This window comes from Rattus norvegicus, chromosome 3 (genome assembly GCF_021556685.1).
Source record: "Rattus norvegicus strain SHRSP/BbbUtx chromosome 3, alternate assembly SHRSP_T2T, whole genome shotgun sequence".
NCBI classification, from domain to species: domain Eukaryota; kingdom Metazoa; phylum Chordata; class Mammalia; order Rodentia; family Muridae; genus Rattus; species Rattus norvegicus.
This window is the reverse complement of record NC_141536.1, coordinates 138,924,029-138,939,007: the sequence shown is the minus strand read 5'-3', so window position 1 is coordinate 138,939,007 and position 14,979 is coordinate 138,924,029. Positions and strand designations below refer to the sequence as shown.

Below are 14,979 nucleotides of genomic sequence, written 5' to 3'. Positions count from 1 at the left end.
GTCATGCTTATAGACCAGAACCTAACGTAAGTGTCTTCTTACAGGCTCCAGACAGCAACTGTATAAGTTGAATCTAACCCCCAAACATTAGAGAGAGCTCCAACAGTCTTGTGGAGGATTTGCATGGGGGATTGGGAAACCCAGAGTGCATAAGAACTCCACAGTAGAACAACAAGAGTCAACTGACCTGGACACTTGGGTGTCCCCAGAGACTGAACCACCAATCAAAGGGCACTCATGGGCTTGTACTGTGTAGCATATGTGCAGCTTGATATTCAAGCAAGATCCTCAAGAACTAGAGCAGGGAGAGTGCCTGACTCTGTTGCCTGCCTGTGGATACTAGTCCCAAAACTAGGCTGCTTATTCTTATGGAAATGACAAAAGCAAAAAATGACTTCCTCTTTACAGTCTGAAAAAGAAGACAATATTTTACTGCTGTAATGTTGTAATGTTACAGCTAATATTATTTGCACATCAACAAGATGGCTCAGTAGGAAATGTCTAAGATATACAATGCTGGCAACCTGACCTTGATAATCATATAATGATGACCAAAATAGATAATGGTGTTACCCAGTCTCCACATACCTGTCATGGCTTAAAAACCCATAATCACATTATATATATACATACATACATACATGTACATACACTGGCACAAGGAGAGGGAGAGGGAGACAGGGAGAGAGGGAGAGAGGGAGAGAGGGGGAGAGGGGGTAAGAGAGAGAGAGAGAGAGAGAGGAAATGCTTTATTAAAAATAACTCTTGGTGCTATTTCATTATCTAGCATCTCTAATCCCCCTGGAAGGCACACTTCAAGTTGAAGTGCCCAATGGTAACAATGGGAACATGAAGAGGCATCAAATGCTATGTGCACATCCACAACAGGGAAGCTATGCTGTGGGATATACAGCTGATGGCGAATCATCTTACTTCATTATATCTCTGGCAGATAGATGAAAAACTATTTTGAATACATATGAAGAATACAATGTTTGCTATATTCCCTTCTATTGAGCATTTTAACATTAGAACTGTTAAAATGTGTTGATAATGGAGCACACATTAGGGTACATATTCTATATTTTATCTTGTATTCAGGAGGCTGACACATGAGAATCAGGAGTTAAAATGTAGCCTTGACTAATGATTGACATCCATTTCAGGTTAGATAACAGCACATCTGAAGAGAGTTTGTGACAATAGTGTTGCCACTTTGATGGTGATCCCATCCTCCTCTGAAACTGTAAGCAAAATTAAAATCTTTTATGAAGTGCCTTAGACACTGTGTTTTATCACAGCGACAGAAAAGGCACTAATACACACCCATAAAGTTTTACACCTGAACGAGTAACTCATGTAATGGAAGAGCATTGCATCAGCAAGTGCAAACAAAATAAAGAGGGGCATCATATCATAATGCTTGAATAAATTGTTGGGACTTGTCACATTTTATTCTTCAGAAAAAATTTGCCTTTTTAATTAAAATATTATATTTATTTACATTCCAAATGTTGCCCACATTTGTGTTCTTCCCCCACCCACATGCATTCCCTGCACCCAATCCCCACAACCTCACCCTCCCCCCAGCATCCCAGTTCCATGGGGCAGCAAGTCTCTACAGGATCAGACTCCCAGAAACCAGACCAGGCAGTCCTTTGCTATATATGTGTCTGGGGCCAAGGACATGCCCATGTATGCTCGTTGGTCGGGGTCTTAGTCTCTAGGGGCTCTGAAGGTCCAGGTTAGTTGATACTATTGTTCTTCCTATGGGGTTGTCACCTCCAGCTTCTTCAATCTTCCCACTAACTCTTCCATTACTGTCCCTGACCTCTAATGGTTGGCTATAAGTATGTACATCAGTCTTAGTTTCTGGTAGAGACTCTCAGAGGACAGTCAGGCTAGACTTCTATTTGCAAGCACAGCATGGCATCAGTAATAGTGTCAGTGTCTGATGCAGGCCCATGGGATGCGGCAGGTCACTCGATGGCCTTTCCTTCAGTCTCTGCTCCATTTTTATCCATGCACTTCCTTTATACAGGAACAATTCTGGGTTACATTTTTGAAGATGGATGGGTGGGCCCATCTCTTTTGGGTATATGGCCATGAGTGGTACAGCTGGGTCTTTAGGTAGATCAATTTCCAATTTCCTAAGTAACTGCCAGAATGATTTCCAGAGTGTTTACACCAGTTTGCAATTGTACCAGCAGTGGGGGAGTGTTCCTCTTCCTCCACTTCCTCACCAGCATGTGCTGTCACTTAAGTTTTTGATCTTTGCCATTCTGATGGGTGTAAGGTAAAATCTCGATCATTTTGATTTGCATTTCCCTGATGACTAAGGATGTTGAACAACTCTTTGCTTCTCGGCCATTCAAGATCCGTCTGCTGAGAATTCTGTTTAGCTCTGTCCCCATTTTTTAATGGGGTAACGTGTTTTGGAGAGCTCAACATAAAGCCAGATACACGGAGTCTAAAAGCAGAGATATTGGATATAGCCTCAAACTCGTTGGCACAGGAGAAAATTTTCTAAACAAAACCAATGACTAAGGCTCTAAGATCAAAACTAGACAAACGGGGCCTTATAAAACTGAAAAGCTTCTGGAGGGCAAGGACACTGTCAATAGGACAAAACAGCAACCTACAGATTGGGGAAATTTCTTCACTAACCCTGTATCCAATAGACAAGTAATATACAAAATATATAAAGAATTCCAGAAAAATCTTGTGTAACTTAATGTAAGTGTGTCAGCTATAGATATTACCAAATCCTTTATAGTCATAGTCTCCCTTCAATAAAAGCTGGTTAGGTCCTCAAAGACGACTGTAATATGGAAAGGCTTTAAAAGATGGATTATACATTAAATGTTTTACTCTTGTATGAAGATACCATGAAGTACAAAATAATACCCCACTGATTACAATGATGACTTTCTTTGCAGTATAACATTTTTTCATGACTTTTCACACTACTACATGCAACTAATTAATCAACTGTATATTCATAAGATTCCTATCCAGTATATGTTCCTTTATGTATTTGCAAAGAGCTGTGTTGTGAAAAGTCTTTATCACATTGATTACATTTGCATGGTTTCTCTCCAATGTGGTTTTTTTATGTATTCAAAATGACTGTGATATATAAATGTTGGGAACAAGCAAAAGAAATATGTCCTAAGTATTGCCTTTTTGTTATCAACTTCTTTGTAATCATAAGGTGAAACTAAGTTCAAATTCCCAGGCCCTAGGGCAGCTGGAGACTTCCAAATAGTAGACCAGCTTCCATTGAGCATCTTTTTGTTCCTGAAAACATAATGAGTGCCCCTAATAATTTCTTGTTCTTTCATCTGTTACTCTTCAAAACATAATGCCTGTTCCTAACCACAATAGAACAGTGGATATGATTGATTAGATTGTAACACCTACGTTCTGTATCAGATGACATAGTAAACTCCATGAACAAAGCCCCTATCACTAAATCCTGTTTGGTGGGGAAATGTAGCTGTAACTTGGCACAGACCTTTCTGGTTTTCACTGTGGCTCAGTGTGAGGAGGTGAATTGGGAGGGTCACAGTTCAGCCTTCAAGTATGTTCTCTGGCCTTGATCCAGCAGCAGCAGCTTCACTACAATAAATTCTAGTCATTTTCATTGCATGAGTTTTGAGTTGTGTTGGATCACAGAGGACCATATTACATATAGGCTTATCCACACTGCTACACTCACAGACTTTCTCTACAGTGTGAGTACTTTCATGATGATGAAAACTGTAGAAATGTGCAAAGGTTTCACCATATTAAATACATTTATAGGGTTTCTCTTTGATGATTATGAAGACTTGTGGAATTTGAAAAGGCTTCACCATATTAAATACATTCAGAGTTTCTATCCAGTATGGATTCTTCCAAGATGATGACTACAGATTTTTGCAAAGGCTTCATTGCTTGCACTCATAATATATATCTCCAGTAGATATTCTTTCATGTATTCAGAGAAGACCATGAATATGCAATGGCTTTACCACATTGGTTGCATTCAAACAGTTTCTCTCCAGTATGTGTTGTTTTATGTATTTGCAGACTAGGTTGGTTTGGAAAGGCTTTAACACATTGATTATATTCAAAAGGTTTCTCCCCTGTGTGTGTTATGTATTTGTTTATGATGCAGGAGACCACTTGTACATGAAAAGGCTTTACCACATTGATTACACTCATAGGGTTTCTCTCCTGTATGTGTTCGGTTATGCACTTGGAGACTATTATAATATGCAAAGGCTTTACCACAATGCTTGCATTCATAAGGTTTCTCTCCACTGTGTACTCTCTTATGTTGTAGGAGATGATTGTTTCGTGCAAAGGTTTTACCACATTGGTCACATTCAAAGGGCTTCTCTCCAGTGTGTGTTCTTTTATGTATATGAAGATGACCATTATGATTAAAGGCTTTACCACATTCATTACATTCATATGGTCTCTCTCCATTATGTGTTCTTTTATGATACAGGAGACCACTTGGACTTGAAAAGGCTTTATCACACTGACTACATTTATAGGGCTTCTCTCCTGTATGTGTTCTTTTATGTTTTTTGAGACTACTGTGACATACAAAGCCTTTACCACACTGATTACATTCATAAGGTTTCTCTCCTGTATGAATTCTTTTATGTGTTTGAAGAGAACAGTGTCGTGTGAAGTCTTTACCACATAGGTTACACTCATAGGGCTTCTCACCAGTATGTATTCTTTTATGTCTTAGGAGATGATGATTTCCTGAAAAGGCTCTACCACATTGGTTACATTCAAAGGATTTCTGTCCAGTGTGTGTCCTTTTATGTATTTGAAGATAACGGTGAAGTACCAAGGCTTCACCGCATGGAATAAACTGAGAAGACTGCTCTTCAGTATGACTTCTCTCATGTCTGCAAAGACAATTGGCAAATATGAAAGCTTTCTCACATCATTACATTGATGAATCTTTTCATCTACAATTTGTCTAATTGTAAAGAACAACCTGATAGTAATGTATTATCACTTTGTTTACACGTATGGAGTATGGAGTTCCCTTCATTGTGTGTTCTCTTGCATTGATGAAGATACATGGACTGGGAAGAGCATTGACTGCATAGCTGACATTTATAGCATCCTTTTTCTATATGAATTTGTTCACATATCTGAAGTGAACAGGAAGAACTCGGAGCTTTCCCACAATGATTGCACTCATAACTTTTGCTATGGTGACAGTAACACGACATTTGCAAAGTGAACCAAGGCAAACAGAAAATTTTTCATGTCCCTAATACTCATAGCAATAGTCCCCAGCAAGTTTGTTGGAGGTGCACTTATTTGTAAACTTGTAGCACATGTAGAAAGCCTACTCAAAGTGGGGAGTACTACGTTATATTCTAATTGTGCTGAAAGAGAGAGAGCATTGCTGCTTCTTTCAATATATTCCTATTTTCACATGGCGTGTAACATTGTAACATATAACATCCCTTTTAAATACCAATAAAGTCCCTCCACAGCAGCATTCTTGACTGTCATAAACCGTCCATCTTCCTAAACTTAGCAACACTGTTACAAGTATATTATTGACACCAGCTTTAGTGTGGACTATTTGCTTATTAGAAGATTTTGGACATATACTTATCACCTAGTCAATATGTATATCCTTGAAATATCTAAGTTGTAGGAGATTAAACACACTGGCAGTTTACAGCATAGCTCTATTTCGCTATGATTTAAATTGTAAGATCTGTTAACAAATTGTTTTGTACTTAGAGGAATGGCGTGAAAACACAAAATGGATATCTGGCATGGACATATGTGGTTTGTCATTAATTAATAATCATCCATAACTTAAAGTAGTGCATTTTTTACCATGTTGCTTGTCTTTAAAATTTGCAAAACATACTAAAATTTCTTCCAAGCAATATTTTTATCAGTTTACACATGAAAATTACCTTCCATATCTTCTAGAACTTTGAAAATGTTCTTCAATATTAAGATCTTCCCAAATGTAGCCTAAAATATAGTACCAGAGAATGTATGTTACTCTATTAGAAATTAGGCAAAATTTAAGTTACTAAAACTTCTGTGAATTTTAGAACCATGCCTGATTTATTCACCACATTTTTACTATTCTCAGCTGATATTACAAGAACAAGTAACAATAACAAAGAAATACTTGTCCCTACATTTTAAAAAGTGAAAGGAAATTCATTCTTACCTATAGCAGCAAGATTCCTATAGGTCTCCAGCATCACATCTTTGTAGAGACTCTTCTGAGAAGGATCCAGCAAAGCCCACTCTTCCTGAGTGAAGTTGACATGCACATCATCATAGGTCACTATACCCTAAAATATCCCATACATATGTACATAAGAAAACATATTACTGAGAACATTGTAAATGTATACTTCATTGAGAATATAGTCTTAATTTTGGGGATTACTCCTCTTAATTCCTGAGACAAATGCTCTAATGAAATCAAGTCATTTTAGAAGAAAACTTAATAATAATTAGGGTTTACCTCTGTCATTTCTGCACCCCTTGAATAGAATAAAGTCTTGCAAGAGAAATGGGAACTAACAGACATAAAGACAAACAAGAAAATAGTTCAACAGTACTGAGCATATATCTGACCAATTGTGATGATAATTACTAATAAGGAAGTGATGAGAAAGCTGGTGCATTCACTCCGGCCTTTAATCCCAGTCATCAGTGGCAGACCCATGGCATGGCAACCTGGTCTGTGCCTTAAGTTCCAGGACATCAACAGGTACATACTAACATGCTAATTCCCCTGCAAAAATCAATCAATAAAAGAAACAAAAAGAAAAATAGAAAAAACCCAGAGGTCTATTCTGAAGTACCTACAGAGAATTGTACATTCACTACAGGTCTGTAGTCATCTTCCAAAAACCTTAAGTAACCCAGTTTTAACAGTAAAATTAATAAGTTCTTAATAAAAGTGAATGTATGTTTAAAAAGTTACAAATGGAGAGAAGAAAATATTAGCTATATAAATCTTGATCATGAATGAGCAACATAGGGCAGAGATGTGGCTCACCAGAGGTATTCCCTGTCTTGCAAATAATTGGGGTAAGTTCCCAATATTTACATGGAGGCACACAAATATCCATTAGACCAAGTTCAGGAGTTATAAAGATATCTTCTGCCTGCTGTGAGCATCAGGCACAAAGGATGAACTTACGCATGCGTACAGGGAAAATACATTCATTCAAAAAATTCAAAACAAAACCCACAGGTAGAAATGATGACACACACCTGTAATCCAATGAACATCCACATAGTACTAATGACATGAATGCCTGACACCCTGTGAAATATAATAGACTGTCTGCGAGTTTCACAGTTCAAGTGTACCTGAAGTTCAGCACATGCGCATATGCTTGCTCATACAAAATCTACATTCCAGCCCCAACAGCTAACATAAAAACAAAACAAACTAGGCATTTTGCCCCACATCTAATTCCAGCACTCTGGAGAGAGAGGCAGACGGATCATTATCATCTGCCTGTTCAGCAAACCTACTTTCAGGACAGTCAAGGCCACACAGAAATACTTTTGTCTTCAAAATCAGAATCATAAACACAACTCAAAACATAAAAATGTCAGGCTAGGGAAAGGAATGTCTTAGCTCTGAATAACAGTCGCTTCTATTGCATCTTATGTGACCTAGGGACAGAGTCTGTAATGATGAGGACATGAGAGCAGAAGAAAGAAGCTGACTGCTAAGTTTCAACCACGACACAGTAGACTTAAAGAACAGGAAGTGGGTCGAGTGTGCTGAGTACATTGTGACTCTGGTCACTCTAGGTTCATGGTCTTCCTCTCATGAAGCTATATATCAGGCTGGAGGTATGGCTCAGTGGTGACGAGCACTGACTGCTCTTCCAGAGGTCCTGAGTTCAATTCCCAGCAATTTACAGTGTACTTATATATAATAAATAAATCATATATATTTTTTTTCAATGTTTACAAAAGCCTCCGAACTGTTCAAACTTCCAAAGAATCCTTTGACATTCAAGGCCATCTTGTGATTGCCACATCTTGTAAAATCAGACAACAAATGATGTCTTTCAAATATTTACTGGCACGATAAAACCTTTTCCATTCCAACATGGAGGAAGATTATACATTGGACCAAGACAAGAAACCTAAGAGGGCAAATACTAATTCCTGCAGCTCTGTCTCAGACACATGGGGCTTCAGGTTCAAAGTGCTCATCTGGCTCTGTCCCTGCAACTCCTCACGCACCTCTCAGTTCCAGTTCTTTCACTCCCTATGTGCATCCTCTTTGGGCGGCTGGGCTACTGCTTAAAGCATGAGAATGGTGCAACACTGGAGAAAATATTGACTGCTAAAAGTATCTCCTTCGCTTATGATAAAGAAAAGCATGTGCTTTGGGATCACTTAGAAATCATTTGTTTTCAGTGACTAATGACTGGATACAAGTCTGTACCAATGTGAGAAAATGCTAACTTTTAAAACCAAGTGCAAGTACGTAGATTTAAAAAAAAAAAAACAGATTATGCTTTGTACTATAGACCTAAACAACTTGTTTTAAGCTAACTGCTGTATAAGTCATAGCAGTTTTGAAATTATATCTATTACCATTTTACATGCATGTTTGTGAATAAGAGAGAAAAAATGCCTTCCATGTGTGCACAAATGATACACAAGGGAATAGGGTGTCAGACCATTAGATCTGTAGAGCGGGTAGGTAAGAGCCTCCCAGTTTGGGTTGGCTGTTGGCATCTGACCTCAGGTCAACTCCAAACTGAACAGTTGCTGACTGACCATGCACATAGTACATTTTATCAAAAACAAGCAAACAGTCTTTCATAGATAAACAACAAAAACCTAAGTAAATATAGAAGCAAATAAATGAGCCCTGGGAACCTGACGCCTGAGTATTAAGCGTTAGTAAGAAACTAGGTAAGATGCCACCAGACCGTCCCCATGTTCTGCCGCCTGAAACCCAATACTAAAGGTTGCCCTTAGGACTGCAGCTTCCTCTCACATGTCCATGCTTCCTGTAGATACAAAAGAGCATTCCATCTTCTCTTCTCTTCTCGTGCCATCTCTGTGTCTGAGCCCTCGATTATAGGCAGAAACTCCCTGCTGAAACAGGCCATGACTGCCAGAAGACTAGGCATTCTGTCCAAAGACCTATCCACTACGTTACCCCAGACCCAGTTCTCATAGCTGCTGAAGCACTGCAGCACAGGATCAGGGAAAGCTTCCTGTCCCAGTTTCCACGGTGCCAATAAATGCCACAGACAATCCCCAAGTGCCCTTCTTTTCCTGCCCTATCTGTCTCTGTGTCCCAGCTCCTGCTCAGCAAGATGCACCTTCTCAACCATGTGCCATGCTTGCCAGAAGACCACTGAGGCTGTCCTTAGATCTAACACACGATCTGTCACCCTCGACACTACGTTTACAGCACTGGACAGGAACACAAAAGGCAGCTTCCCCTCTCTTCTGTTCAGTGTCCTGTGGATTACTAAGATCATCTTTCCCTTGAGTCTTCATCCCCCAACCTCCAAAACCAGCAAGCTTTCCGCCATGAGCACAGTCAAAAACAGAGCAGTAAATGAAGCAACACTCAGCCAATAAACTCTCTCAAAATCCAGAGAGCCAACAGAAACCGAGGATCGAAAATCCCACCAAAAGAAGACAAACCCAGAAACCAGAACCTAGACCTATAATGACACCAAACCTAGATGCCTACATAGCAGCTTAGGAACATAACCAATGACAGCCAGGAAAATATGTCACCAAGGGAGCAAAGCTATCCTCCCACGGATAATCCTGAATATCCCAACAAAAATGAAAATACAAGGGAAAGACCTTAAACGTATGGATGTGATAGAGGCCCTCAAGAGGAAATAGATAAATGCAGGAAAGATCATCAAACAACAGACAATACCAAGAAATTCCATCAATATAGAAATAAAAACAGGCAAACAGTTGAAGAAAATGTAACTGTTTGTGATGGTAAAATGGAAATAGAAATATAAAGAAAGCATAAAATAGAGGTTCTGCCCACACCCATACCACGTGGTTGCTCATCTCCATTCATTCTCCTGGGCCTCTGGGCTTCTTTCCTATCTTTCTCCCATAACTGATCCTGATCCCCTTTTCCTCTCTCCTTCTCTCCCACCCTGGTCTCTCCCTCCCTCTGCCTCGCATGATTATTTTGTTCTCCTTTCTAAGTGGGATTGAAGCATCCTCACGTGGGCCTTCCTTCTTGTTAAACTACATACTTTCTGTGAGTTGTATCATGAATATCTGAAAAGTATGGCTAAGATCCATTTATCAGTGAGTATATAACATGCATGTCCTTTTGGGTCTGGGTTAACTATCTCAGGATGACATTTTCTAGTTCCATCCATTGGCCTACAAAATTCATGATGTGCTTGTTTTTAATAGCTGAAAGTTCCAGAGACCTGTGATATGACAGGCTTTCAGGACTCCATGCACAACAGTGGGGATAGTTAACCTGAAAAGACCACTCCGTGCTAGGAGGGTAAGGTGGGGGTGGGTGGGTACAAAGGGTGTGTGTGAGTAGGGGAGCATCCTCTCAGATGAAAAGAGTAAGGGGAAAGGGGTGAAGAACTCTGGGAGGGAGGACCATTAAGGGTGTCAATATTTGGAATGTAAATGAAAAAATAATTTAATAAAAGAGGGGAAAAGTAGTTTTCCTAGAGAAAAAAATGATACATCTCAACAATGTATTCAAACATTATGATATGATACCCCTCTTAATTTGGTTTGTACTTCCAAATACAATACTCTTCAATTACATGAAATTACTAATCCCGGTGTAAAACTTTATGGGTGTAGGCAATGGGGGTGGGTAGACGTTTGAGTGGGGAAGCACCTTCAGAGTGGCTAAGGAGTGGGATGGGATGAAGAACTCTAGACAGGGGAACCAGGAAAAAACGCAACATTTAGAATGTAAATGAATAAAAAAAATTAATAAGAAAAAGAATAATAAAAATTTTAAAAAAGCACAAACTGAGGGAATCCTGTAAGCCAAATTTTAGGACTGCAAAGAGGAACTACAGGGTCAAGGTTCACCCACAGAACACAGACGGAAGAGAGAATCTCAGACACGGAAGGTACATTAGAAGGAATGGACACAAGGACAAAGAAAACATTACATCTAAAAATTTATAACAGGGAAGTTGATTTCAAGGCTATATGTCATGTGAGAAAACTCACAATTCTTAATAGTATTTTGAGGAAATAGTATACACATTGACAGTGTGATTTCTGTATTTACAACAGAGATACAATAATCAAGAATGCATACAACATTTTTGAAAGAATGTGGGGAAGGAGAGAAAAGGCCAAAAATATATTCAAACATATAAAAATGTATTCAAGTTTTCATCAATACCTAAGGAAACTACACCAGGAAAAAATTGAACTTGGCCAATGTTCCTTGTGATTGTATGTGTAAAGAAATTAAATAAACACAGACTTCATGATCCCGATAAAAATAACCCAAAGTCACCTCCAAACTGTTATACTTCTATCCCTCCAGTGACTGCAGATCTGTCTTTCCAACTCCCCATGTTCTAGAGTTCTCTCTGTGCATGAAGGTGATCAGGAAGGTGGGCTATGACTCTGCAATCCCTCATGACCCCTTATGACTTCAGGTAAAAGTAGCCCCACTGAAGTGCAATCTGTCTTATCCACATACCCAACACCATGGACACCTGAGAAATTCTGCACCTTAGAGACTCCTTTTGAACTCTGGAATTAAATTTTGGTGCATCATGCCACTGTGAGTGGAGGTAGTAGAAAGGTAGAAGGATTCTAACCAAATATTACTGAAGGATAATCCCTATCACCTCCTTTCTACTGATTCCTAAACTATTTGTCCCCCAGCACTGAATGTGGAAGGGTCAGAAATTTGAGAAACCAGACCTTCAGACTTCTAATATGTCTTCCTACTACACATCAAAAACAATGCTTGTATGTACAGCCTGGATAATGACATTATACATTATAAGCACTACAGATTTCCACAGTCAGTGTACTAGAGTGTCCCGCTCTGATTGTAATCCAGACTCAGTAAGGGTCAGAGGCCGAGGACCTCTGCTGAGATCACCACACAGACCTAATTAAAAAGAAAGTGTCTATGAATCTTATAGCAAGGAGCAGTTAATGAGAAGTGAATGAAAAAAAAAGGATATGACCACTCCCAGGGATGATGGAGTAGAAAGATTATTTTATGTAAAAGAGAACAGAACAAGAGCTAGGAACATCTGGAAGATACAGAACAGATGTGAAGCTGAGCCATGAGGAGAGAGGGAGGAAGGGAGAAGCAAGATCCAGACAAAGAGATGAGGATGACAGATGAAAATGATCACGTAACCGTGATGGTTGGATTACAAAAGGAATGGCGGCTGGGAGAAGGGGAGCTCTGCCCTGGGCTAGAGAGTGAGGTACGTCAGCCATGTGACATAATAGGTAGGGACTGAGGTCTGCTGAGAGAAGCTGATAGCCAGCTGTGTTTGATTTCCTAAATCCGCTCCTCAACCATTTGTTCCAAGGTTTCTGAGTTAACAGTAGGGAGAAAAAAGAAAGAAACGATTTAATTATACTTTCGAAAACTATTTAAAAAACTTGAAACACTTTATGGTCCAGTATTATTCAGATACTAAACATATGTACTAGGGCACACCCAGTGTTAATCCTGTCTTTTCTCTCACATTGGGTATTTTCTAACAGGGAAAATAACATTCCTTTTAGGAACACAGCACTCGTTTGTCTAGATCGTGTGTTGCTTGAACTACTGTAAATATAGAGATTTGGTTTCTAGAAATGAGTTCAGTCCTTCATCCAGATTCCTGATTGCCCTGTTCTGTGAAACCCCCCACCCCAAAGATGGCCAGTTTGGAATTTTACTGATTTCCTGAAATTGATTAGTTGACTACTCATTGCTGTTGCCAACTACTGTCAGAGCAAAAAAGCCCGCACCTTCCCTTTGCCCCCTCCATTCTGTGCTGTGATTATACCAGCTTCAAAGTTGGTCAGTGAGATGAATTTTTTTAAAGATTTATTCATTTTTATTATATGTAACACACTGTAGCTGTCTTCAGACACACCAGAAGAGGGCATCAGATCTCATTACAGATGGTTGTGAGCCACCATGTGGTTGCTGGGTTTCGAACTCAGGACCTCTGGGAGAACAGTCAGTGTTCTTAACCATTGAGCCATCTCTCCAGCCCAGTGAACTCGATTCTCACACAGGTCCCTCTTTATTTGTAATCCCCTGACCCCAATCCAAGGAGGTTGGAGGACACTCATTCACTAGTCTCTATCTCTTCTCACTCAAGTGTCAGAGTACAATCAACACCATGCCTTAATGTTGCTTGTCACCTTATAAAGCTACCTTGAGCACCTTGTTAAGGGCCTGTTCTTTGCTATCTCATGAGCAGCCCAGTGCCTGACTGTAAACCAGAGTTGTCTCATTTGTTCTGGTTTGGAGACAAATGTCTGGACAATCCTGGTAAACAAACACATGCATACTGTTCTCTAACAGGCCCTGGTAGCATACTTTATACCTGTGGCTTACTGTTGAGGCAGTCTTCCCTCAGCTACACCCTACTTGGTGTCACTATAAGAATTGGGGGCTAACTACCCAATTCTTGACTGACCCTGGCCTCCAACCTCATAGGTAGCAATGAATAGCCTAGTAAGAGCACCAGTGGAAGGGGAAGCCCTTGGTCCTGCCAAGACTGAACCCCTAGTGAATGTGACTGTTGGGGGGAGGGTGGTAATGGGGAGAGGATGGGAAGGAGAAGCCCATATAGAAGGGGAGGGGGAGGGGTTTAGGGGACGTTGGCCCGGAAACTGGGAAGGGCAATAACAATCAAAATGTAAATAAGAAATACTCAAGTTAATAAAGATTAAAAAAAAAGAAGAAGAAGAATTGGAGGCTAGAGAGATGGTTCCATGGTTAAGAGTATTGACTGCTCTTCCAAAGGACATGAATTCAATTCCCAGCAACCATATGGTGGCTCACAACCAACTGTAATGGAATCCAACACCCTCTTCTAGCCTGTCTGAAGAGAGCAACAGTGTATTCATATATATAAAATAAATCTTTTTTAAAAGGAATTGGTAAATTCTCATCTACATCGCAGCTTAATATTGGGAGTGCTACCCAACATATGAGATGCCTCGTACAGCCTCCATAAAATTACCTCCAAATGCTACAGGCAGAACTTAGAGAAGATAATAGAGAAACTAGGGTTCTCAGATTTGACATCCTGTCAAGTATTTTTGTGCACGCAACCCCCCTACCCCAAATGCTTTGTGGAGATGCAGCCCCCATAATAAATTTATTCAGAGGCCACCGCTGGGTCCAAGAAACCACAAAGTGGAACCACAAAGCACCTCACAGGTGGCCATATCAGTCTGGTCGCTGCTTACAGTCCAGCTGCTGGGAAGACACACACACCCCTTACTAAGCTGCTTGCTCCTCCCCTTTGTGGCGGATGACCCTTCCCTTACCATGTCTGGAGTTTCGAGCTTGTCTGAACTCCCTCACAGCACCCAGCAGAGGAACTCAGAACATAACTCGCCGAAACGTTTGAGCAGGCTAAGGATCAGACAGGAACTTGCAGGCTTGGTGCCAGGAAGAGCCGCCTCCTCTTCTGACTGGCAGACCCGGTTGGAGGTTCTGATTGGCTAGTGAGTCTTGAGGGACATGACCACCACCCTTAGAACTCTAGCTTACTCTAGAGGAAGTACTTAGTGGTTCCAGCTGCGACCAGTTCTCCTCCAACAGATTTGCATTTCAGTAGTACTAATGTTGGAAAGCCAGGCGTAGTGGTAGACACCTGCAATCCCAGCCCTTGGAATGATACAGAAAGATCAGGAGTTCAAGGTTATCTTCACTACAGATTGAGGGCAGGCTAAGCTATGAGAAAGTGTCTT

The 14,979-nt window shown here is 40.2% G+C and overlaps 1 protein-coding gene across 3 annotated transcripts; it reads right to left on the bottom strand.

The window, feature by feature from the left end:
• Positions 1-1,421: 1,421 nt before the first annotated feature.
• LOC148006567 (zinc finger protein 431-like) lies at positions 1,422-14,702 on the bottom strand. 3 transcript variants are annotated; one of them, XM_087654994.1, is made up of 5 exons: positions 14,554-14,702; positions 6,221-6,305; positions 5,955-6,015; positions 4,726-4,913; positions 1,422-2,470 (listed from the first exon to the last, which is right to left on the bottom strand). In XM_087654994.1, exons 1-5 carry the CDS (start codon positions 14,554-14,556, stop codon positions 2,445-2,447), a joined length of 363 nt encoding a protein of 120 aa, XP_087511120.1. In that variant the 5' UTR covers positions 14,557-14,702; the 3' UTR covers positions 1,422-2,444. The 3 variants fall into 3 exon arrangements, with proteins under 3 accessions (XP_087511120.1, XP_087511119.1, XP_087511118.1); XM_087654993.1 differs by having other exon boundaries at positions 6,221-6,347; positions 14,554-14,676; XM_087654992.1 differs by having other exon boundaries at positions 1,461-4,913; positions 6,221-6,347; positions 14,554-14,698.
• Between the last annotated feature and the right edge of the window lie 277 nt (positions 14,703-14,979).